The 25,448-nt window shown below is 45.4% G+C and overlaps 1 protein-coding gene across 1 annotated transcript in view; it reads left to right on the top strand.

The window, feature by feature from the left end:
- Positions 1 to 25,448, top strand: part of NHERF2 (NHERF family PDZ scaffold protein 2) — an 88,594-nt gene that overhangs the window by 3,426 nt on the left and 59,720 nt on the right. The window contains exon 2 of the mRNA XM_075565732.1: positions 8,765 to 9,010. Coding sequence (XP_075421847.1) covers positions 8,765 to 9,010 — 246 coding nt within the window. The remainder of the gene's footprint in view (positions 1 to 8,764; positions 9,011 to 25,448) is intronic.

The following is a 25,448-nucleotide window of genomic DNA, read 5'->3' as shown; positions in this document are numbered from 1 at the left end:
GGGGCGCCACGTGAAGGCAGGGTTCTCAATTGATAACGAGAGGCTCTATATTCCCATCAATTATCCTTGCCCCCCTACCCTGTACTGGAACCGCAGCAAGGTACATGCACCCAGCTTCTCTCCCATTTTAACCATTTGTTTCATGCCCCCGCCCCACAACTTCAGCTATACGGTTTATTTTTTTCTTTAAAGAGGAGTTTCTCCAAATGCAATCGTTGCCGTCAGTGAAGGGGTTAAGAGGTAGTAATTATTTTTTCAGCCAAACTTAGGCCAACATGTTGAATTACCATTTCAAGCAGAATGAAAAGCAGGGCACAGTACAGACTGAGTTTATTAGGAGCTACTTTGGATCTCATGCGGCAGTAACTCCAGCAGTGCAGAGCTGAAGCTCTTGCAATATTCCTAATGATTTGAATTTAACAGCCCCCAGAAGTATTACTTCGATTTCAACATGTCTCCAAAACAAAGTAAACTGCTAGAGGATTTATTTCACTTCTGAGTGTTCCGGGTGGGAGATTTCCTGTGGAATTGTGTGCAGCAGCGACTCCCAATATTTTATACCCCTCCCCCCCCCCCTCCGGGGCTCCCCTTCTAGAGGCGCAATTCTGTGCACGCAGAAAGATGGTCAAGATTTGGTTTTGCAAAACAAGGAGGATTTTTCGGTTAGTGGAGTAAATTAATGGGGTTGTTGATTCCGGGAAGCTGTTCTTTCTCTGTCATCCTCTCACTCTCTTCTCTGTCTTTTCGTCACTTTCTGCTTTCAATGTAATTTGCCATTTTCTGCACCCCCCAGTGTGCCCCTCTCACCCGTAACTTTGAGCCCCCTTTAAGTCTCCTGAATCCCCAAGGTTGGCAAACACCGGTCCACACCCATGTCCTCTTCACCTTCGACCTCCTTGCACCCCTCTCAGAGAGTTCATATGTTAAAGGTGCAATCCCACATAGGCGACCAGTTGAATTACTTAGGAGCCTCTGATTTATTTATTTTTATTTATTTATAAAATATTTTACCAGGAAGTAATACATTGAGAGTTACCTCTCGTTTTCAAGTATGTCCTGGGCACAGAGTAAAACAAATAATACATGGTTACAAGTACAGTTACATAAATGAACAGGGTATACATTATATACAAGACATTGCGTGCACAGTTAAAGAAAATATATATTATGAGCGTATGAAACAGTTACAGACCAGGTTAAAATGTGAGACAGCCTTAGATTTGAAAGAACTTAAACTGGTGGCGGATGTGAGAGTCTCTGGTAGGTTGTTCCAGTTTTGGGGTGCACGGTAGGAGAAGGAGGAACGTCCGTATACTTTGTTGAGCCTTGGGACCATGAACAGTCTTTTGGAGTCTGATCTCAGGTGATAAGTGCTGCAAGTGGTAGGGGTGAGGAGCTTGTTCAGGTAGCTGGGTAGCTTGCCCATGAAGAATTTAAAGGCAAGACAGGAAAGGTGAACTTTGCGCCTAGACTCTAGTGTTGACCAATCTAGTTCTTTGAGCATTTCGCAGTGATGTGTGTTGTAGTTGCATTGGAGAACAAAACGACAAATTGAATTGTAGAGGGTGTCAAGTTTGCTAAGGTGGGTTTGAGGTGCCGAGCCATATACTATGTCTCCATAGTCAATAATTGGCATTAGCATCTGCTGTGCAATACGCTTTCTGACCAGGAGACTTAGGAAGGATTTGTTCCTGTAAAGTACCCCTAGCTTGGCATAGGTCTTGGTTGTCAGGGTATGAATGTGCATCCCGAATGTTAAGTGGGAGTCAAACCATAAGCCCAGGTATTTAAAACTAGTGACAGGGGTTAGGGTGGTGTTAGCGTTGGTTCTAATCAGGAGCTCAGTCACTGGAAGCTTTACAAATTTAGTCTTGGTCCCAAATACCATTGTTACAGTCTTGTCAGTGTTTAAAAACAGTTTGTTTTGGGAAATCCAGTTTTTGAGTCTCGAGTCGAGATTGGGGAAGTGGTTGTCAATCAAGTGCTTTCTTTCCTGTAATCCCACCCCCCTGGGCGCTTTAACTCCATTGCACTTACATGTGGCAGCTGCCTACTTGCTGCCACCCTCCTGAACCGCAGCGTCAAATGACGCCGAGGACATCACCAACGTGGCGTCGCCATGGTAACGTCATTTGACGCTGCGTTGCCATGGCAACGAGACGCCGTGAGACGGCGGGTTGGTGACACCAGTGGCGTCATTTGACAGTTCAGAAGGAGGAAAGCGGCAGCAAGGAGACAGCCGCCACAGCTCAGTGGCGTCCCATCAGGCCTGAGAGTGCGACAAATGTATATGGGGGCGGACCTTTTTGCCGCCCCCAAATTATGCCGCCCTAGGCCCGGGCCTAATGGAAAATCTGCCATTGATCCCACCCCTGTTCTTATGAAACAAGTCTCCCTTTAAATTATAAATACAAAATACTTATAGGTGCCAGATTTGGGTACAAAATGTATCAATTACCCAGATAAGATCCCTTAAACATGTCTGGAATTAGTTCACTTTGGTCTTATGATGGACTGACCCTTTAGCCCTTTGATGGCTGGAAGACCCATGACCGGAAATGGACGAGGAGTCGTCCTCTTCCAGTTCCCTGCAGTTACAGATAAGAGCGCCGGGCGCCGTCTCCCCAGGAAAACAAGAACTCAAAAGGGAAGGATGTAGCCACGATGTCATGGGACCCCTGGAGTGGGAGACCACAAGACGTAGTGGCTACATCTGCGGTCTCCGTAGAGCCGGGGTGCGCTACTCCAGTCCTCAAGGGCCACCAACGGGTCAGGTTTTCAGGATATCCCTGCTTCAGCACAGGTGGCTCAATCAGTCTGCTTCAGCACAGGTGGCTCAATCAGTGGCTCAGTCTTCTACTGACTTTGAGTCCGACTGACTCAAAGTCAGTAGAAGACTGAGCCACTGATTGAGCCACCTGTGCTGAAGCAGGGATGTCCTGAAAACCTGACCTGTTGGTGGCCCTTGAGGACTGGAGTTGCCCACACCTGCAGTAGAGGCTGCCGAGTCCCGAGGTGACTCCTCTGGTTTAGGTCCCTGGTGGATCTGCCTAAATGCTGCAAAACAGCCCGCGCAGTGCTGGAAACACAACGCCATATGGTTTCCAAGTCAACACTTTCCAGAGACAGAAATTGAAAGCTGAGGGATTTCGTTTTAATCTTGTGCTTCGCACCAGTTCTGCAGCGGGGAGACTGTGAAACAGCCCTGCGGTTTCCTGCCTGCAGTCTAATTGAAAGAGCTGGAATCAGTTTGATTCAATTAATAAACAGTAATAATTGAAATCAGACAGGCGTTCTTATCGCTTCCAAGGAAGACAACACAGCTGTTTACTAATAGTAGCCCACCACCAAGTATCATTTTGTCACCGCTTCCCAATTATTGCTGAGCATGTATTCTGACCGTCCATTCGGTTAACCAGTTGTGTGCCAAATAGTCCTTTTACTTGTGACTTATTGCAGTCAGGGGATTAACAGAGTCAAATGTATGCTGTGTGTGAAAGGGATGATTCTTATGATGTCTCATTTTTCAGCAGTCTGGTCCATGTGGTACATTGCTCAGGCGGAACCTACAGCACTGTCTTTCTTTCCAATGGGTTTATATTTTGCATGTACTGTATCAGTTTTGAGACCTTGTTCCAGATCTGGCCGAGCGATCTATCTTTCGCGTTTGTCCGAGGTCAGAATTGGGAATGACACAGGTGGGATGTTATTCTGTACAAAGATTGCCACAGCATACTATGAAAACGCTGATATTCTGGGTTTGTAACGGGACAGGGTGCATTATTGGGAGAACAATGTCACATGCGACATCTGTGTCATAACATTTGTGTCCAAAGAAGAAAGAATGTGTGAAAAAAATGCACTCCTATCTGTGGAATGTATAGTTATCAAAAAATGTGCTATAATACAAATTTGTGATAATTAATCAAAATACACAATATAAAGTGCTCAATGATATTTAAGCAATAGTGCACGAAGGAAACACAAAATGAGTGCTCAGTGGTATAAGTGACAAAATTAATGCAGCTTCAAAACCCTATAGAGGATGGTCTAGGACGGTCTATTGGCTGCCTACAATATTATATTATTTGTGGCTGAAGGTCCAGTAGAATCGCACTGTGTATACTAGGTTATGATCATTGGTGGAAGTGCTTAATAAAGTAGTGATTCCCTGCTCAGTTTCCGGAGAATGCGTTACAGTTTCACACGTTTATGGTTTCTAGGTAGGATGATTTAAGATATGAAAGTGAGAGAGGCTTTAACTATATATCATGTTTTCTTTTAAAGAGGAGGTTGTTTTCAAATGAATACGTAGTATAGTGTGTAATGGGGGAATGTCGTCCTACTCAGAAGAAAATAGGCAATTTGCATGAAATGCTGATTGTGTTTGTATAATGTATTATAATTATGTGTAAGCTGCGATTGAATACACAATGAGCTCTATTTACCAAGCCTTGCGCGGTGACACACTGCTTTGGCAGGGAAAGGGTTAAGTAGCATGTGTCTAATTCTGTCACTGGGCTCTGTGTCCCATTGTGTCTGGTTCTGGGCTGTCATTTACTCTATCACATTGTGTCTGGTTCTGGGCTGTCATTTACTCTGTGCCACATTGTGTCTGGTTGTGACTGTCACATTGTGTCTGGTTGTGACTGTCACATTGTGTCTGGCTGTGACTGTCAATGAGCTCTGTGTCACTTTGTGTCTGGTTGTGACTGTCACTGAGCTCTGTGTCACATTGTGTCTGGATCTGGGCTGTCATTTACTCTGTATCACATTGTGTCTGGTTCTGTCATTGTCTCAGAGTTCTGTGTCACATTGTGTCTGGTTGTGACTGTTACATTGTCTGGTTGTGACTGTCACTGAGCTCTGTGTCACATTGTGTCTCATTGTGTCACTGAGCTCTGTGTCACATTGTGTCTGGTTGTGACTGTCACTGAGCTCTGTGTCACATTGTGTCTGGATCTGAGCTGTCAATTACTCTGTATCACATTGTGTCTGGTTCTGTCATTGTCTCAGAGTTATGTGTCACATTGTGTCTGGTTGTGACTGTTACATTGTCTGGTTGTGACTGTCACTGAACTCTGTGTCACATTGTGTCTGGTTGTGAGTGTCACTGAGCTCTGTGTCACATTTGTGTCTGGTTGTGACTGTCACTGAACTCTGTGTCACATTGTGTCTGGTTGTGATGGTCACTGAGCTCTGTGTCACATTGTGTCTGGTTGTGACTGTCACTGAGCTCTGTGTCACATTGTGTCTGGTTGTGACTGTCACTGAGCTCTGTGTCACATTGTGTCTGGTTGTGACGGTCACTGAGCTCTGTGTCACATTGTGTCTGGTTCTGACTGTCACTGAGCTCTGTGTCACATTGTGTCTGGTTCTGACTGTCACTGAGCTCTGTGTCACATTGTGTCTGGTTGTGACTGTCACTGAGCTCTGTGTCACATTGTGTCTGGTTGTGACTGTCACTGAGCTCTGTCACATTGTGTCTGGTTGTGACTGTCACTGAGCTGTGTGTCACATTATGGCTGGTTGTGACTGTCACTGAGCTGTGTGTCACATTGTGTCTGGTTGTGACTGTCACTGAGCTCTGTGTCACATTGTGTCTGGTTGTGACTGTCACTGAGCTCTGTCACATTGTGTCTGGTTGTGACTGTCACTGAGCTCTGTGTCACATTGTGTCTGGTTGTGACGGTCACTGAGCTGTGTGTCACATTGTATCTGGTTGTGACTGTCACTGAGCTGTGTGTCACATTGTTTCTGGTTGGGACTGTCACTGAGCTCTGTGTCTGGTTGTGACTGTCACTGAGCTCTGTCACATTGTGTCTGGTTGGGACTGTCACTGAGCTCTGTGTCTGGTTGTGACTGTCACTGAGCTCTGTCACATTGTGTCTGGTTGTGACTGTCACTGAGCTGTGTGTCACATTGTGTCTGGTTGTGACTGTCACTGAGCTCTGTGTCACATTGTGTCTGGTTGTGACTGTCCCGGAGCTCTGTGTCTTACATTGTGTCTGGTTGTGACTGTCACGGAGCTCTGTGTCACATTGTGTCTGGTTGTGACTGTCACTGAGCTCTGTGTTCCAGGGGCTCTCAATTTCACGTTAGTGGAAGTAAAGTCATTTTTGAACGATTCCTGGGGAGGTCACTTTGCTCACACAATTAACTTTTTATTTATAGAATTCATCAACTGGCTGTTTTCTTTCATTGCTTCTGGGGCTGCGTGTTTGCAACACTTTTAATGACTTAATACATATTGCCACTGGAACAAGCCCTTTCTCATGTGACTCTTGGTGGGGATTTGTCCACCTGACACTACCTCTGTGACCTTCTCATTTGTCTAATCCCCATTGTATAGACATAATCTCCTGTTGGAACGAGATGGGACGCGCTGGTGCTATGTGCAATAAATGATTCCACTTTCAAAAAGGTGTATTCCAATGTAATGTCTTTGTTACAGTCTCCAAGTTAGCGGGCAGCATTTACAGCACATTGTACCATGTGTTATATTGTATAATTATGGTGGATATTCCACAGCGAGTGTCATTTCAAACCAGCCTTGACAAAGCACGATTGCTTGTGGTTGCACCGCAAACGCTTTACAGCAGAGGTTCTCAACTCCAGTCCTTAGGAACGCCTCAACAGGTCAGGGATATCCCAGCTTCAGCACAGGCGCTCAATCAGTGGCTCAGTCAAACACTGAGCCACTTATTGAGCAACTTGTGCTGAAGCAGAGTCTGATTGGGCCGCATGGGCTGAAGCTGGGACTGACTGAGCCACTTGTGCTGAAGCTGGGATATCCAGTAAACCTGACCTGTTGGAGGGGCGGTGCTGAGATCTGCCTTACGATTTTTGCCGGGCGGTGAGCAAGCACTTATGAATTATGGGTGAGCTCTTTCTTGTTTAACGATTCGGCCCTACGATCTGTCTCGGGAACTCAATAACTAGAGGGGGCTTTCAATATCTGACAGAGTAGGGATGGCTTCAGCCTTTCTCAGTTTGCAGGCCCCTCTGGATGGAAAGGGGTTTTAAGAGGATTTAAACATTTTGCATTCACAACAGGTCAAAATGTTCCAGTAACTTGGGTTGAGTTATATTACACCATTGTCAGAAAATCACAAGGTGGCCATTCCATAGAGCCCACACAAACAATGTTTTTACACGGTTATTTCTACACTAGCTGATATACCCGGCGGTGCCTGGGATGTAAATCCCATTGAAAACGGTTGCAGAACTTCGCCAGTTACGTGATTTGCACTCAACTTTTGTTTCTTCTTTTGACTGAACCTTTAACCACTTGGCTTCTAAAGGAACTTACCAGTGGGAATCTGCAGCATGGGCCGCCTGCCCATAAAATAACAACAATGAGCATTGTCCCCAGAAAAAGCTTTTCCATAAATAAAAATGGGTGTATTGAAAATTATGGACCTCTGGGGAATCAACTTCAGCACGCACAACCAGACGCTCGTTCAAAAAGGATGAAGGCAAGTGTTAAACCAGGGTTAGCCAACTCCAGTCCTCAAGACCTCCTCTCTCCCCCCCCCCCCCTCACCACCACCAACAGGTCAGGTTTTCAGGATATTCCTGCTTCAGCATAGGTGGCTCAATCAGAGACTCAGTCAAGGACTGAGCCACTGACTGAGCTACCTGTGCTAAATCAGGAACTGATTAAGCCACATGTGCTGAAGCAGGGACTGATTGAGCCATCTTTGCTGAAGCAGGGATATCCTGATTTGTTGGTAACTCTTGAGGACTGGAGTTGACCACCCCTGTGTTAGACTATCTGTATTGTTCTACATTCACAGGGATTGAAGAACAATTGTCCTTAGAGGGTCCGAGTGCCACTAATATTTCTATTCACCACCCTATTATTGAATATATAAATTGAAAGATTAATTCCTTTCTGTATGGGCTGGGTTTTAGGCACAATTACTGTAGGTTATGCTGTGTAAAAGGGTGACAGAAATTCCCCACCATACAAAGCACACCAAAGATAGAGAGCTCATGAGGGTGTCTGCATGTCTTCCACCTGTCTGCAAAACCAGACTCATTCAGCCTATTGTCACAAAACATACAGTGGTTACGCTGCAGCCGAGGATTCTGGGTAGCGACATGCAAATGAGCACACTGTGTGTATCACTTTTAGCTTCCTATAACTTTTTGCACATATTTTAATAAAGGTTTCAATGTAAAATAGGCTATTCTCAGTAGGATTATGTGACCCAACGTGGCTGGAACGGAAGTGGCCTGGTGGTCATATCATTTTCTTATCTAGACTCAAATCCACTTTCTTTACCTCATGATTTAATCATCAAAATGGAAATATGATTACCAAAAATGATTCGTATGATCACTTTGAGACCAGATTATTGACAAACATGAGTTTGGAGAATCTGTTTCGAACTCTAGTGGATAAGAGGTAAAAAGGGAACCCACTGTGTGTGCTCAATTGCATGTATTTACCCAGAATCCCTGGCTGCAGTGGGAGAATTGTTTGCCAAGAGATAATGGGGAAAGGCAGGGTTGCAGGCCTGTGTGAGACGTGAATATGCTCACACTGGGGTATTTTTATTTGCTGTCCACTACACTTTTTTAATGTCTGGAACTCCAATGGCAACTTTGGGCAAGTTTCTTTATCCCTCTGTAGCCCAAGTGCAAAAACATTTGAGAGTTAGCTCTTTGGGGTAGGGATCTTATTGAGGCTATAAAAGTAGACTGCGCTACTACCATTGTATACCAAATATCAGAAACCTGACCTCTCTCTTCCCAGGTGGTTCAGCGTATCAAGTCCTTTGAGAACGAGACACAGTTGCTTGTTGTGGACCGCGAAACAGATGAGTACCTGCACAGCACGCGCCCCACAGAGGCTAGCTCGCCCAACGAGTCCCAGCGCAACTCCAGCGTCCCCCCGTCCCTGTCCGGAAGCAGCAAAAACGGCGAGGTCTGGAAACCGCAAGAAGACTCCGCCAATGGCAACCAGCTGCAGAACTCCCACAGCTCAGAGAACGGCAAGCAGGTGTGTGAGCGGGAGACTGACAAAGCACTGCCAGAAGGGGGGGGGGGGCACTCAGGAGTTGGGTTATCATTGGTGGGTGTACTTGCTCAACAGTAGCGGTGCTGTGCTGAGCATCTGAGGAGCACATTCTCTTGTTTGGGGGCGCCCCTTTGCTGGTTCTTGGTCTGCAGATTACACCCTTGCTCTTGATTTGTCGTGCTTGTGTGTGTCAGGCTTATTTTAATGTATCTTTCTGCAGCTTTTTACTAAGAACTCGTCTCGCGTTTCCATTTTTCTTTTACTATTGAAGCTGTATTTTTTTGCCAGCCTCTCTGTGCCCTTTTTTAAATTCAATGATTGTTCTGTAAATTCTTGTGGCACATTTGGACGAAGGTCGGGTCGTGGCACTCTGATTGAGAATCACCGTTTAATACTTTCACTCCTGTGTCTGGTAGCCAAATGGTTTTGGTAATACTGTTGTAGCTCAATGTTTTTCAACAGGGGCTCCTAGAAACCATTGGGTTCCCCCGGGCATCCCTAAACTGCAATTTTCAGGTCATTTGAAAATTGTACCAAATACAGAAGAATTTTCAATGGATGTGATCTCAGACGCGCTATTAGAGAGGGTTGGGGTTCCTTACAATGCATCTGATCTCAGACGCGCTATTAGAGAGGGTTGGTGTTCCTTACAATGCATCTGATCTCAAACGCGCTATTAGAGAGGGTTGGGGTTCCTTACAATGCATCTGATCTCAGACGCGCTATTAAAGAGGGTTGGGGTTCCTTACAATGCACCTGATCACAGACGCGCTATTAGAGAGGGTTGGGGTTCCTTACAATGCATCTGATCTCAGACGCGCTATTAGAGAGGGTTGGGGTTCCTTACAATGCATCTGATCTCAGACGCGCTATTAGAGAGGGTTGGGGTTCCTTACAATGCATCTGATCTCAGACGCGCTATTAGAGAGGGTTGGGGTTCCTTACAATGCATCTGATCTCAAACGCGCTATTAGAGAGGGTTGGGGTTCCTTACAATGCATCTGATCTCAGACGTGCTATTAGAGAAGGTTGGGGTTCCTTACAATGCACCTGATCTCAGACGCTATTAGAGAGGGTTGGGGTTCCTTACAATGCATCTGATCTCAGACGCGCTATTAGAGAGGGTTGGGGTTCCTTATAATGCATCTGATCTCAGATGCGCTATTAGAGAGGGTTGGGGTTCCTTACAATGCATCTGATCTCAGACGCGCTATTAGAGAGGGTTGGGGTTCCTTACAATGCATCTGATCTCAGACGCGCTATTAGAGAGGGTCGGGGTTCCTTACAATGCATCTGATCTCAGACGCGCTATTAGAGAGGGTTGGGGTTCCTTACAATGCATCTGATCACAGACGCTATTAGAGAGGGTTGGGGATCTGCAGAATTTCACAATATAATTATATTTCTGTTTAGGATAATTCAGGTGCCTCAATGTTTCCTGCTGGGGGTGTTTCCTTTTTTCCCGTTTCCGTAGTCGGTGGCCTTCTGTACAGCTGTGTTGGTGGGGAACTTGTCCTGAGTTGTTTAGCAAACATTGTGTCTGAGCCATAGAAAATGTTACAGTAACATAAAGCAGAGCAGCTCGGGCAGAGAGCCGGGGGAGAGAGCCGGGGGAGCGTGTTGAAGTTGCCTGTGACTGACTTGCGGGCCCTGCAGCTCAGATCTCTGAAGCAGATCCCCTCCTCTGCTTCTGCACTTAGAATAAACACTAGCTGCACACAATCCATCTATCTCATTCATTTCTTGCTCTTTGTTTAACCTTTTCATTTCCAGTGAGACCTGGTTAAGTGAAAAGATATGTGTCCTGTATCTTACTTTAGAGCAGTATTGCACATGTGTAAACCTAGGCAATAATATTATCAACACCGGTATAGAAGAAAAATGCTTAAATATGTGTACACGTTTGTGTATACACACACACATATAAATATACAGGTGTGTATATATATACACACACACACACACACACACACACACACACACACACACACACACACACACACACACACACACACACACACACACGTACTGTATATATATACACACACATACACACACACACTCACAAGTACCTCTGCTGAGCCAGGGGAGCTGCAGTGTAATTGAGTTATGAGAGAACAAGCACTTGCGTTGGAGCTGTATTTAGAATCATATGTTTAACTCAATAACCTATCCCTGAATCACCCTGGATAAATGCATATATACCTCCTCACTGCTGTTTTGTTTTAACCCTCCCACTGCTTACAGAGCATAACAGAACTAAAATAACGTTTTTTAGAATCATTTGTCAAAGATCAAAAATATATTTACCGAATGATTTGACAGTTAAGTATGTGACTAGAATTAAAGGGACAGAGATACAGTGAGTGTGACTCACAAACTCAGTGAGCATGACTCACAAACTCAGTAAGTGTCTGAAAGAGGAGGGTAAGAATAATGGGTTCAAAAACATTTTCGGAGATTTATTTCTTTAATCCCCGAAAATGTTTTTGAACCCATGTCGAGCCCCACCAACAGGTCAGGTTTTCAAGATATCCCTGCTTCAGCACAGGTGGCTCAATCAGTCCCTGCTTCAGCACAGGTGGCTCAATCTTCGACTGAGCCTCTGATTGAGCCACCTGTGCTGAAGTTGGCATATCCTGAAAACCTGACCTGTTGTGGGGGCCTGAGGGCTGGAGTTGAGCACCCCTGGACTACAGCACACTGTAAAAAGGTCTTCTTTCTGCCACTGTGCATACTTCACACGATGTGCCTGTTGTTAGCTGAGATCCTCTGCTGCAGGCCCCTAGAGTTCTCTTATAATAAGTCCCCACTGCCCGGATCATTCGGCTGGGAGCGCTCACTGAAATCATCATTACAATTGGTCTCTTGAGCTGTCCTGTCTGCTTCCAAACAGGGTTCTCATTCATTTGCAGCCTGGATGCTCTTACGAGTTCATTGTAACGGGGGAAAGGGGCAGTGGTTGGCGGCTATTTCTAGCAGCAAACATTTTGGGAAACGGGTGAAAAGAGCAGCACCAGATTTATCAAAGAGGAACACAGGACACGCAAAAACATTAATTTCGTGGGTCTTCTTAAAAATGTCTGACAGTGAGTGTAGTAATAAATGCTATATATCTCAGCGGAAATCGGTGCTAGGTGTTATTTCTGCCCTGATAAGGAATGTATGTCCTAAATGACTAATACATTACCACTTTATGTTGCTAATGGGACTGTGGTGTTAAAAGTGATTTTACACCAGATTAATTAATTTTGTTAATGACCTTATACATTGGCAGGGGTGGGCAACTCCAGTCCTCAAGGGCCTCCAACAGGTCCACTTTTCAGGATATCCCTGCTTCAGCACAAGTGGCTCAATAAGTGACTCAATCTTTGACTGAACCACTGATTGAGCCACCTGTGCTGAAGCAGGTTTATCCTGAAATCCTGACTGTTGGTGGCCCTTGAGGACTGGAGTTGCCCACCCCTGCCGGGTGTCCACACCAAAAGAGGCCCGGTGTGTTTACTTTCAGCATGTCCGTGCCTCTTTTAGTGTGGAGGACGCCCTCCTGTATGAGGAGGATCAGGTGTGCAAGTAGAGATGGGCCAGAGAAGGGATGTGTGACAGCCGAAGTTGTTAAACCTCTCTCTGCAGAAGTGCAGACACAATGAGCGATTGTCCTTAACCTTTCTACAATCACTTTCATGCCGGTGAATTTCCGCGTCCTCCTGCCAGGACTGGCAGTGCCGCGGACCATTTCCTCGTACAAACCTTGCTAATTATGTGGGGACAGTGAGCGCTCCGGATCTGGTTCTCCGATAATTACAACCTGAGCTAATTGGGCTGAGCTTGGCGTTACCTGGGTGAGAATAAGCAGGTCACCGCAATAATTGGCTTCGCCTGTGACTCATGATGGTGTCAGCCCTCTGCAGGCAGATGGGTCTGACTCTTGTTACATTTTTGGGGCGACGTTAAATGTGTTCCACGTGATTAGTCGGTCCTGTCTCCATGTTTTTTTGTCACGTGTTGAGATAACACACACCAAAATAACGGGCGGCGCCCCCACACTGATCATACAAATTAATAAGTGGATATAAAATAAAACATAATCATTATAGGTGATAGATTCTCGGTATGAAAATGGCTCAAAACCTCTGGTGAGGACTTGTTTCCCAAAGTCCTCCTTTTCAAACGTCACTCCTCCAAAGTCCAGAAGGAGCAGGATCACCCCTGAAAAGAGAAAATAATATAGTGTACACGGTGTAAATAAATGTGACACTAATCTTGGCTCGTATGTGAGCCCACTTACTAGCAAGTAAGAGTAATAAAGCTGCTCCAGCGTGTGGTTATTCTTACCGCTGCTATTACTTATGATTCCCAGGGATACACAGGCACAGGCTTTCTCCAAGATTGGTTTATGGTGCATGTGGATATTCCCTCAAAATAAGAGAAGAGACAGTGTGATCCAATATAGACAAGGTTTAGTAACAAAAACATGTATACCAAGTGCTCACACTTTGTGCATGTATCACAGGCAATGAATATAAGGGAAGCAGCTGGGCTTGAGTCCTTGATGCAGTGTTGGGGCTTCGGACAGTGCCTAGTTGCAGTCCTCTAGGTGATACGAGGATACGTACCCCTTCTGCACCTATCCACTCGCTCTCCTCGCCGGCTTCTCAGGCGTCTGATGTCACTTCCGGTAGCGCTCCCCGCTTGTACCTGTGTATCCCTGGGAATTATAAGTAATAGCAGCGGTAAGAATAACCACACTAGCCACAGACTGGAGCAGCTTTATTATTCTTGGGCTGCGGTCCCAGTCATCACTGTGACACGCGCGCCCGGTGGGGGGGGCGGCGCGTGCACAGCGCTAACCGCGATCTGCGGTCTTCAGGAGAGAGGGAGAGGTTGCGATGGGAGGGGGCGTGGTCGGGGTTTTGCAGGGGCGTGGCCATGACCTCAAGCGGCTGGTTCGCCCTCATGCCGGCGGGGGCGTGGCCACGGCTCCGTCGCAAGTTCCACACACAATTTTTTTGAGTGTGTGTAATCTTGCAGTACAGCGCGGCTGCTGAACGTGCGCCGACGCATGTACTCGGCCCTGAGTGACTGGGGGGCCGGTGCTTGTGCGCACAGCGCACGCCGTGGCAGTCACCGGGACCGCAGCCTTACTTTCTAGTAAGTGGGCTCACATACGAGCCAAGATTAGTGCCACATTTATTTACAGTGTACACTATATTATTTTCTCTTTTCTGGGGTGATCCTGCTCCTTCTGGACTTGGGAGGGGTGACGTGTTGAGATAACACGCCACATGCTCACCGTATGACGGAGGCTGGGGCTGTTTCTGGCATCAACACAACCAGCGCTGAGGAAAACACGCCCGTGAGGTGTGTTATTAGCATCAACCCGCATCACGCCCCTCTCCCCACGGCTGCCCCACGCCCCCCTCCCCACGGCTGCCCCACGCCCCCATCGTTTTGTTTCACGTGGCATTATGTGTGTTTAAAGAATGCAGTGAGCAAATAGGAGCCACCGTCCTAAAGTTGAGGAAAGGTGCGTCTCGTAAGCGAAATAAGTTGTTCCATACGTCAACACTCTCACTCCACACAGACACACCGTGCCGGGACAGGTCTCATACAGACCCCCAGGGGTGGATACATCTGTACAACAATGTATTTTACTCCCGCTGGCAGGGATGGGGTGAAACACGTGGCTTCCCTTTCTTGCCCTTACAATTCACTTCCACGGCCGTCATGATAAAAATCCCCAGTAACTCTCTGTTTTGTAGAAATATCGGGTGATGTGTCTGATTTGTGCAAATAATCTGCAGCGGATTCATCACAGAAAGTAATCCTATGGCTTTCAGAGGCTTTATCTCTTATTTCTTTAAAGCCGCAATACATTTAACATCTGGTATGTTTAAAATATATATATATATATATATATATATATATATATATATATATATATATATATATATATATATATATATACATATATATATATATATATATCAGTTGCATAGTATTAGATAATACTTTTTAATGAGTTTTAATGTATTAAGTTCCCCTTGGTTGCTGTTGCAACCATTTACAGAGGCACAGCACTTCCTTGTTTGAAATAGGCGGCCATACAGTGAACCCGGGGAAGCAGGATCTTGATTGATCGGCAGTTTAGGTAATTACATTTACTTAAATCTAAGCAACTGCTGCATGTATTAAAAAAAAAAACAACAACAAGCGAACAAAAAATCAGCAAACTGTGTTGCCACTTTAATGCATCAAGTTTGCTGTTTTGCTACAAATTTGCCCCAATGAATCCGGATTCCACTGATATTACAGAAGCAGCGCATGAAATGATTTTAATGTGGCTGCCACATCAGTGTGTCTATAAAATCTGCCTTTCTGCAACTGATCGCTGAAACGTTTTAATCTCTGTGGCATGAGGAATGAGTTTGCAACTAGCCCATGGATCAGGAGACCCTTTTGGAGCAACAAACAGGTCTGGTTTAGAAGATTTTGCTAATTAATTAAAACCACCTCTAAGTAAAGAGGGGAAATCCAAGCGGCACTTTAAAAAAAAAAAAAAAAATGTTTTTAATCTTTTTGTTTTAAAATATGCAGTATTTTATTACCTTTATTGAAAATGAATGACCTAAACAGCTCGATTTGTTCTCCCGTGATCGATCAGCAAAGATCCTGCTTCCCAGGGTTAACTAAATGGCTGCCTTTCAGTTCAAATCAATCCTACAGTCAGTGTAACTCAACAGCTACAATGTATCCTTATATTACTAAGGGAACATTATCTATTGCTACAGTTTGCACCGCAAACTGCTGGGAATATTGGCAACAAATGATCACAAACAGGAAAGTGTTACAAAGATCTTGCACAGCTGGGGAGGTGGCTAAACCTGCTATAGAAATAAAAAAAAAAATGCTAAGTATATTAAAACTCTAAGGCTGCGTGTATAGTGGGTGTGACGGCGCAAACAACAGACCTCTTCTTTACGAGGCCGCAAATAGTGCGCGCGGCCGCGTGAGTGATTAAGAGCGACCGTGCGGCAGATTTTTTAAAAGTCAAATAATTTTGTCTTTTCGCGTGACGGCCGCGTCACGTGAGCTGTTCAGCCAATCACGGGGAAGCAGCCTGGTGACGTCACGGCCACGCCTCCCCATCGCTCAAACCCTATGAGCACAAATCGCCGAAGCGACGCCATGCGCACATACACCCAATATAAACGCAGCCTAATACTGCAGAACTGATTTATTAAAGAGAACACGTAGGATATTGCATGGATTGCTCCCTTAACACTTTGCTAATCTGTTTAGGCACAGTATGTGTTGACCTGAAAACCTGGTGGGCGGAATTTGGGTAGCTCGACCATAACTATTTCACACACATATTAGCCATATCCATTCTACTGGATACTGGCTGTGACGGGCAAGAGTAACCAAGCTATACAATAAAGGTTAAGTCCTCTGGTTGCCCTTAGGCCCCGTGGGTCCCTGGCAGCTACCTAGCACTATAAGCCAGAGGCCCGGTATCATTACAGGTATCATTACATGCAAAGTTAAAGTGACCCCTACTTTTCCACTTTCCATGTTCCATTTGCCCTAGACTCATGAAACTTTCTGTGTGTAAGTTTTAGGTGAGATATTTGGGTAAGAATACAATTATTTTGTTTGCAGGAGTTCGGGGGCTGGAGATACCGGTAGTACCTTAATTCTACCCGGCATGATTTGCAGGTACGCGGGTGGAATTACACCGGGGCAGCCCAGTGTCTCCTAGACTCCTGGTTTTCGGGCCCTGATATCTGAGTCCTATGTCCCTTACAGTCAGGAGTCTCTCCAAGGTCCTCCATGTATTAAAATATGTTCCATGTGTTTCATACATTTATTATAAGACTCTATGCAGGCAGCCAGGGCATCTGCTTAAGGTGCCAGCAAGTCTGCATAGAGTCCGTAGTTCAAAGAGGAGACGGGATGTTGAGAGTTGTCGGGGTGCTATGTAGCTGGGGTAGGACGGAATACTGAGTCCGGAGAACAGAGACCCCCTGCAGGGAGGACCCGTTGGTCTGCCAGACTTAGTGGAGCCTGCCCAGTAGGTGGCAATTGGTTGACCATGGGAAGTGGCAGAATGTCGGCACGTGTCCCATTGGTCGATTAACATGTCCCGCCCACTGGGCATCCCAAGCCGGCTTGGCACTCCCCCCTCCTCTGACGTCAGCCAAGAGACAAGCCCGTTTCTATTGGCTAGTCGGATAGGGTTCCCACGCTCTGATTGGTCACTCCTCCTACCTCCATGCTAAGGATGGCTTAGCGGAGGGTATGTAAGGAGATGGCCGAGGCAGAGAACCAGACCATCCAGTGACTTGTGTCAAGGAAGCTAGGACGGGCTTTTCAAAGTTTCTCTGTTGCAAATAGCAGAGCAACCAGCTTCGTTTTGAAGCTAGGAAAGTCTGCCTCGCAGAGACTAAGTCCCGTCTTTTGCGGCCAAGTTCTACAAATCGAATGTAGCGGCCACGGCTAGGAACTGAAGCCGAAAAGAGGACCAGGAGAACCAGGGGTATATCCCGGTCAGGGTATATTAAGCTCATCCAAGCGGGCGCCCTGTACCTAGGAGAGTCTAGATTTCCCCCCCAGGCCCCCAGTAAGTGTGCTTTTGTTTGTCTATTGTGTAGTTCTTCTTGTTGTACGTGGGTTTACCGAAATAAACTACATTTTGTTTCTACTACCTTGTTTTGCCCAATGTATGATCCCGGTACAAATATAAAAGGTGTAAAAAGTCCTGGTCCCCCGTGACACTGGCTCCCATAATATTGTTGGTTTTTTTTTTGTGTGCAGTTATAGATTTGATCAGGCAGAAGTGACCTCCCGTTCCGGCCCAGGATAGGGTGTGCACCTAGGCTCCATTCAGATAATCAGTTGGGGAAGGAAGACATCCTTAGTGGCCACCACCCAGAGTAGGAACAAAACTGGCCCTGGTCCAGTGCACAGATCTTACCCTCCCTACACCAGGGTCCATTGTGAGTAGAAATCTGACTTCTGAAAGGAGCAGTGTGCGTTCCAGCACAAGCTGCGTTATTACCAATGATATGTTCATTGATCCAGCCCAGAAACCCATCCCTATCACATGTCGATTCTCACTGATTTGGAGTCAGTCTCAATTTTTAGCATCATCAGTGTTATAGACAGACTGCAGTGGGGTCTTACTCATAGAAATGAGTACGTTTCCATTAATATGGCATTTTATAGTCTACAACCCCCAATTTCCACAGATGTGGGTAATTGGAGGTTTACATCTCCAATATCATTAACTCATTTACAGGGGGGAGCTCAACTCCAGTCCTCCAGCCCCCACAACACGTCACGTTTTCAGGATATCCCAGCTTCAGCACAGGTAGCTCAAAGACTGAGCCTCTGATTGAGCCACCTCTGCTGAAGCAGGGACTGATTGAGCCACCTGTGCTGAAACAATGATATCCAGAAAACCTGACCTGTTAGGGGGGGCTTGAGGACTGCAGTTGAGCTCCCCTGCATTAACTAACATACAGGAACATTGTGTTTATCTTGGAGACTTTCATACTTAGTTGAAAGCGTGGCATTTTTCGGGCCATCTCCCTGATAAACATTCCCTCGATCCAGAGCAAAAATGAGATCCCCCTCTGTTATCTCCCAAGTCTGACCGATATGAGTGATCACATTTTGGCCTGTATAATAAGTAACAAGAGGACAGGTAACAGGAACCTTTGCCATGGCCGCCATTTTTGTTTTGAGCAACACAGTCTAAGATGTTGACTTGAGCCCAGAGAACAGCATGGTCCATCACCTTGCCGGGGTATACACGGGGAGCTCTACAAATGTACAAACTGAATGACCTACAAGTAAGGACAAACAAGCGCAAACAGATACAGAAGGTACTGAGGACCCTGCTCCTGAGAGCTTACAATCTAGAGCGGATAAGGGGCAATGTTGAAACAAAAGGTAAAGTGGCTGCTCAATGTGGGATGAAGTATACATTAGGATGGAGTATGGTCTGGAGTTACTGGGATACTTTTGAATGGATGGATTAAGGGGGTAAGCTAGCTCCGGCAGCGCCCAGCACCTACCAAGCTAGGAGTCCCATGTACCCTCTGTTTGTGCCCTGTGCTGCTCCCTTTGGGCTCCGGCAAGAAAAAACCAACGTTAATTAACTCTCGCTCTGCCTGGCACCTACGATCCCTGTTAAAAGTCTGGTCTGCCATGACAGGCGTACTAATAATTAGGAGAATATTTGTGTGTGTGATGGCTGAACCTTATCAGCACACAATATTGCAATAGAGGTGGAGGTCCCTTTTTTGCCATTAATCTCCTAATAACTCCATTTGTTTTGTAACAAAAGCGCAAAGGGACAATTCACCTTGTCAGTGCTGTAAGGAAGGGCATGTGATGGATCAATGAGATGTGCAGATTTTGCCACATTAAATAAGAGACTTACATGGGACACCCTACAGTAGTTTTGTACATTAAACAAAAAATATATATTTTTAAAATGGCAGCCATTGTAATTTACCTATAAACTTATTAATAAGTCATTAAAATAAAGGATATTAGGCACAGAAATAATAGTAAATAGATGTATTTTACATGGAAAAATGGACGGATATTTCGATCCCATTATGAAGACTGTCCCACAAAGGGTTTGAAACGTTGGTCCATGTTTCCATGTAAAATACAATGAATTCCTATTATTTCTGGGCCTATTCTCCTTGATGTTGATGTTATATACACCCTCGTGCTGAGGGTGGTTTACATAGGCACTGAATATATAAACTTTTTTTTCTTTGCTTATGTGCTTTTTATCGGTGGGCTTTATTCAGAGCCGAAATTTGTCAAATCTTTTGAACATACTGGGAGTATTGTCACAGCCAGAGAATGTGTTAAATGCCTAAGTGCTTTGTTCTAACTCCACTGTGCAGTGTGTTGCTAAGATTAACTGCACATTACTCCAAATGTGTGCTAGTTTTGTATGACCTTGGGAATGTCACTTTTTGTTTCTTTCTAAGCCTTAGGTAGCAACATAAATATTATTCCAAGAAGACATTTAGGTGGTTATTCATTAAACTCTGATAGTGCCGGTCAGGGAACTATCGGAGTTTCTGTGACAGAGTACCCCGATCGGCACTTTTGCCGTTTAATGAATAACCCCCTTAGTGTACTTGGGTTAATGTTTCTTGATTTTGTTTCATGGAGAAACCCTATGTTAATGGTCTTACAATCTGACAGAAGTCCAAACCAACAAGTGTTCCTGGCGCAGATTGAAATGTGCAATACAAAGTGCCAATATCCCCAGTGATTAACTAAACACCGATACCACACAGTACTGCTCTGCCATAGACCATAGAATCTTCTGGTGTAGGGATTCCTTCCAGACCTCATATGCAGAAGGAAACACAAATGCAAGGACAATAGTGCATTAACACCTTACTTGAATCACATACAACACAGAGGGGGAGGGAAACACTCACACTCTCCCCGCTGGTTAAAAGCATGAAGTGACTCTGGGCGCACTTCAAACACTCTCCCAGATCAGCTGCTTGGCTTCTGTACACTCTACCCTGCAGCTCTACCCGGTCCACGGCTCTCACTTACGTCCAGGGGCTCCTCTGTCAGCCTCACGTGTCACAGCTGCCTCAGCCAATAAGGTTCCTCTCTGGATCTTCAGAGTTGGTACGGTGGCCTCAGACGCACAAAAGGCCCAACATGTTTCGTCCTACGACTTCTTCTGGGGTCACCGAAACATGTTGGGCCTTTTGTGCGTCTGAGGCCACCGTACCAACTGCACCACCTTGAGAAAGGTCCCACTGGAGGACGAAACGTCGTTTTTTGTGTCTTCTATCAAATATAGAAAATTTATGATCTACTTACCTGCATGCTGTCCCTTGATGTCGTGTTGCAACCGGTATCGTATGTGTGTGTGTGTGTGTGTATGTGTATACACACACACACACCAGAGGTGAATATCCAAATAATTGTGTTAAAACACACACAACGTTTACCAGTAACTGACATTTAAGCTATTAGAAATGCCCTCTTTCAATATCTTAAATGTCAGTTACTGATACACGTTTTGTGTGTTTCAATACAACTATTTGGATATTCACCTCTGGTGTACTGTGTGTCTTTCTTCTTGTCTTTGGAGATCCTGTTGGGTCACCTTTGGGTGACCGGAGCACCCATCCGACACACATGCTGCAAGGATGGGATTTTGTCTACAAGACCTACTACCTGTTTTCTGGAGTAGAGGGAGGGCCTGCGCGATAGGATATATATATATATATATTCTTGGTGAAGTGAAGGATTCTGAGGTTACACTTGGGTTTCCCCTTCTCAAGCTTTCTGTAGGCCCCATAAAGATGCTCACACACACATCCCACTGACTCCAGCTGCATGTCAGAGGGCAGCAGAGGTCATGTGGAAGGGCAGAAGGAGCCGGGAGCAGCTCCCCTCCCAAGGATCCTGTTTCCTGCCCGCTGGCTGTTAAATGGCTTTGGGGGATTTAATAGGGGACACGTGGCCTACCTTTCTGCACCATCCATACGGGTTTCATTTACCCCACACTGCCAGAAATACCTCCCAGGAGCTTGTGGAAGTGCAACCAGGCTTGGGTTAACTAATTCACTCCCACCTATCTGTATGGGATCTGTAATTACAGTGTTGGTAACATTTGTAGATCCATTTTCATTTTCAAATTCTTTGTCATCGTATTAAAAGAAACAAGGTTTATTCATAGTTGCATATTTGCATAATTAAATAGTTACAGTGTTGCGTAGTAGGTGAGGTTGGAAAAAGACAAATATTCATCAAGTTCAACCTATGCTAAATTTAGATACTTTATCCTATATTTGTATTTATAGTATTATTGAATCCAGACCAACAAAAAACCCCAGTGATACATTATCTGATTATGTCTCATAGGGAAGAAATATTGGCAATCAGATTACTTCCTGGATCACCATCCTTCCCATGTATACTTATTTGGTATATCCCTGTATACCTTTCCTTTCTAAAAAGATGTCCAGCCTTGTTTTTGAACAAATCTATTGTATCTGCCATCACAGTCTCTATGGGTAATGAATTCCACATTTTAACTGCCCTTACTATAAAGAACCCTTTCCTTTGTTGCTGGTGAAATCTCCTTTCCTCCAACCTCAAGGGATGCCCCTGAGTCCTTTGTACTGCCCTTGGGATGAATAGTTCTTTTGAAAACTCCCTGTACTGTCCCCGAATATATTTGTATATAGTTATCATATCCCCTCTTAGACGCCTCTTTTCTAATGTAAATGAATCTAAAATAGCTAGCCTCTCCTCATAAATCAGATTATCCATCCCCTTTATTAATTAAGTGGCTCTTCTCTGCACTCTCTCTAGTTCCATAATGGTTTTTTTTTCATGGAGTGTTGCCCAAAACTGAACTCCATATTCAAGGTGTGGTCTTACTAATGATTTATACAGTGAGATCATTATGCTTATTTCCATTCTATACTCCGTTTAATGCACAATATGATCTTATTTGCCTTTGCAGCTACTGCCTGACATTGGGCACTATTGCTAAACCTGTTTATTCTGTTTCCCAAATACATAATTGTACATTTATCTGTATTAAACCTCATCTGCCATTTACTTGCCCAAGTTTCCAGTTTATCCAAGTTTTTCTGGTGAGACATTACATCCTGCTCTGATTCTACTACATTTACATATGTCGTATCATCAGCAAAGATGGAAAAATTGCTCTCGATGCCAACCTCAGGCCATTAATAAAAATGTTATAAATCAAGGGTCTCAGCAGGGCTGAACTTTGACCCTTCGAGGCCCTAAACTATGTCAAGTTTAAGAGACCCCAAAATTGAGAAATAGATGTATTATTCTGACTGAAGGCACCATTGAAAATATAAACATGAAACTGAACTGAATGAAAGTGTTATACTGGCATTGTTATATACAAAGGTGACAGTGTCAAGCTAAATTGAACATTGTTTGCACATCACATTAATTTTAATAATTAAACATTTTCTTTCTGGATTTTTGGAGAGCAAAGTCTTTGATGTCTTTACATGATAAGCTACTAATTTGGTCACGTTTGATGCACATGATGCTTAGGGTCATATTTGAACAAAAATGCCCATATTTATAAAGAATCTTCTTTTTCCGATATCTTCTTTATCCGAATTTAGAACTTGAAATACATACATTTTTGTGAGGCCCTAAACTGTAGCTTAGTTATCTTATGCATATGCCTGGTTCTGGGTCCCAGTACCAATCCCTGAGGTACTCCACTTACAACTTTAACCCAACCTGAAAAGGTTCCATTTATGACAACCCTCTGTTGTCTGTCCTTCAAACAGTTTTCAATCCAGGTGCATATATTTTTACTGAGACCAATTTGCTTTATTTTGTACACTAACCACTTGTTTGGAACCGTATCAAAAGCCTTTGCAAAATCTAAGTAGACCACATCAACTGCATTCTCTTGGTCTAAAGTCCTACTTACCTCCTCAAAGAAACTAATAGTTTGGCACAACCTATTCTTCATACATCCATGCTAACTATTACCAATAATGTTGTTATCCATTAGGTATTCCTGAATATTATCCCGTACTAAAACTTCAAGTAACTTCCCCACAATTGAAATCAGGCTTACAGGTCTGTAATTCCCTGGTTTTGATCTAGCTCCCTTTTTAAATATAGGCACCACGTCTGCTTTACGCCAATACTGTGGTACTGAGCCTGTGGAAATGGAGTCCTTGAATATTAAATATAATGGTTTGGCTATTACTGAACTTAGCTCCTTAAGAACTCTTGGATGTATGCCATCTGGACCAGGTGCCTTATTTACTTTAATTTTATCAAGCCGTCCATGCACATCTTCCTCAATGAACCAATTGTTTGTTAATATAGAGGGTTGTGGCTTCCTCCTGTGACAGTATTTTTGCAATTGACTCCTCCCTGGTAAATATAGAGGCAATCAATGTGTTTAATTCCTCTGTCTTTTTCCTTATCTCCAATAATTTGCCTGAATATGTCACACGGAAAGGGTCCTACATTTTCTTTTCTCATTTTTTTGTTGTTATTGAAGCATCAGTCCAAGCTGACGGTTTTTAATCTTTTAATATTTTTTTCCCCTTTAATGTGTGCATCAATAAAATCCACACAAAGTAATTAGAATGAATTAGTTATCGTGGGGATAAGTACTACCGCTCTACCTAGTAATCATATAAGGGAAAACAGTACTGTGGTGCAAACGGGAAATACTGTAGGTCAACATAGAGCAGATAAATATTATCCCAAATAGGGAGAAGCACAAAAGATTCCCGTTTGATTGCACTCATACAGTTGGACTAGCTGAGAGACCCGGCGGTGCCCGGGAGTACAATTTCCCACTCCCCCCTCTCACTCCACTCCCCCTGTCTGTTTCTCCGCTCCCCCCTCTATGTTTGTGTTCCTCCTCCCCTCCGCAGCTCCGTTCCCCCCCCCTACAGTGTTCTACACACACACACACACACACTGTCCCCCCCACACACACACTGTTCCCCCCCACACACACACACACTGTTCCCCCCCCACACACACTGTGTCCCCCCCCCACACACTGTCGTCGTGCCCCCCCACACACACACACGCACTGCCCCCCCCCACACACACACTGCCCCCCCACACACACTGTCTCCCCTCTCCCCCCACACACACACTGTCCCACCCCCCCACACACACTGTCCCCCCCCACACACACACTGTCCCCCCCCACACACACACTGTCCCCCCCCCCCACACACACTGTCCCCCCCCACACACACTGTCCCCCCCCACACACACTGTCCCCCCCCACACACACACTGTCCCCCCCCACACACACACTGCCCCCCCCCACCCCACACACACACTGCCCCCCACCCAACACACACAGCCCCCCACCCCCCACACACTGTGTCCCCCCCACACACACACTGTGTGTCCCCCACACACACACACACTGTGTCCCCCCCACACACACACTGTGTCCCCCCCACACACACACTGTGTCCCCCCCCACACACACACTGTGTCACCCCCCCCACACACACACTGTGTCACCCCCCCACACACACTGTGTGTGTCCCCCCCCCACACACACTGTCCCCCCTTCCCCCACACACACTGTGTGTCCCCCCACACACACACTGTCTCCCCCTCCCCTCCACACACACACTGTGTCCCACACACACTGTCCCCCCCTCCCCCCCCCACACACACACACACACAAAGCCCCCTCCCGTGTTACAGGACTCACAGCACCGCTCCTCTCTCCCGCGCTCCTCCGATTGTCGCGCGCCTAGCCCTTCTCTGCTCTCCCCCCTCCCGTCCGGGGAGCACTGCGCACGCGCCCCCTCTCTGCACCTGTGAGCGCGAGCCACCGGGAAACGTGCAGCAG

This window comes from Ascaphus truei, chromosome 11 (assembly GCF_040206685.1).
Source record: "Ascaphus truei isolate aAscTru1 chromosome 11, aAscTru1.hap1, whole genome shotgun sequence".
NCBI classification, from domain to species: domain Eukaryota; kingdom Metazoa; phylum Chordata; class Amphibia; order Anura; family Ascaphidae; genus Ascaphus; species Ascaphus truei.
This window is presented reverse-complemented; position numbering and strand designations above follow the sequence as displayed.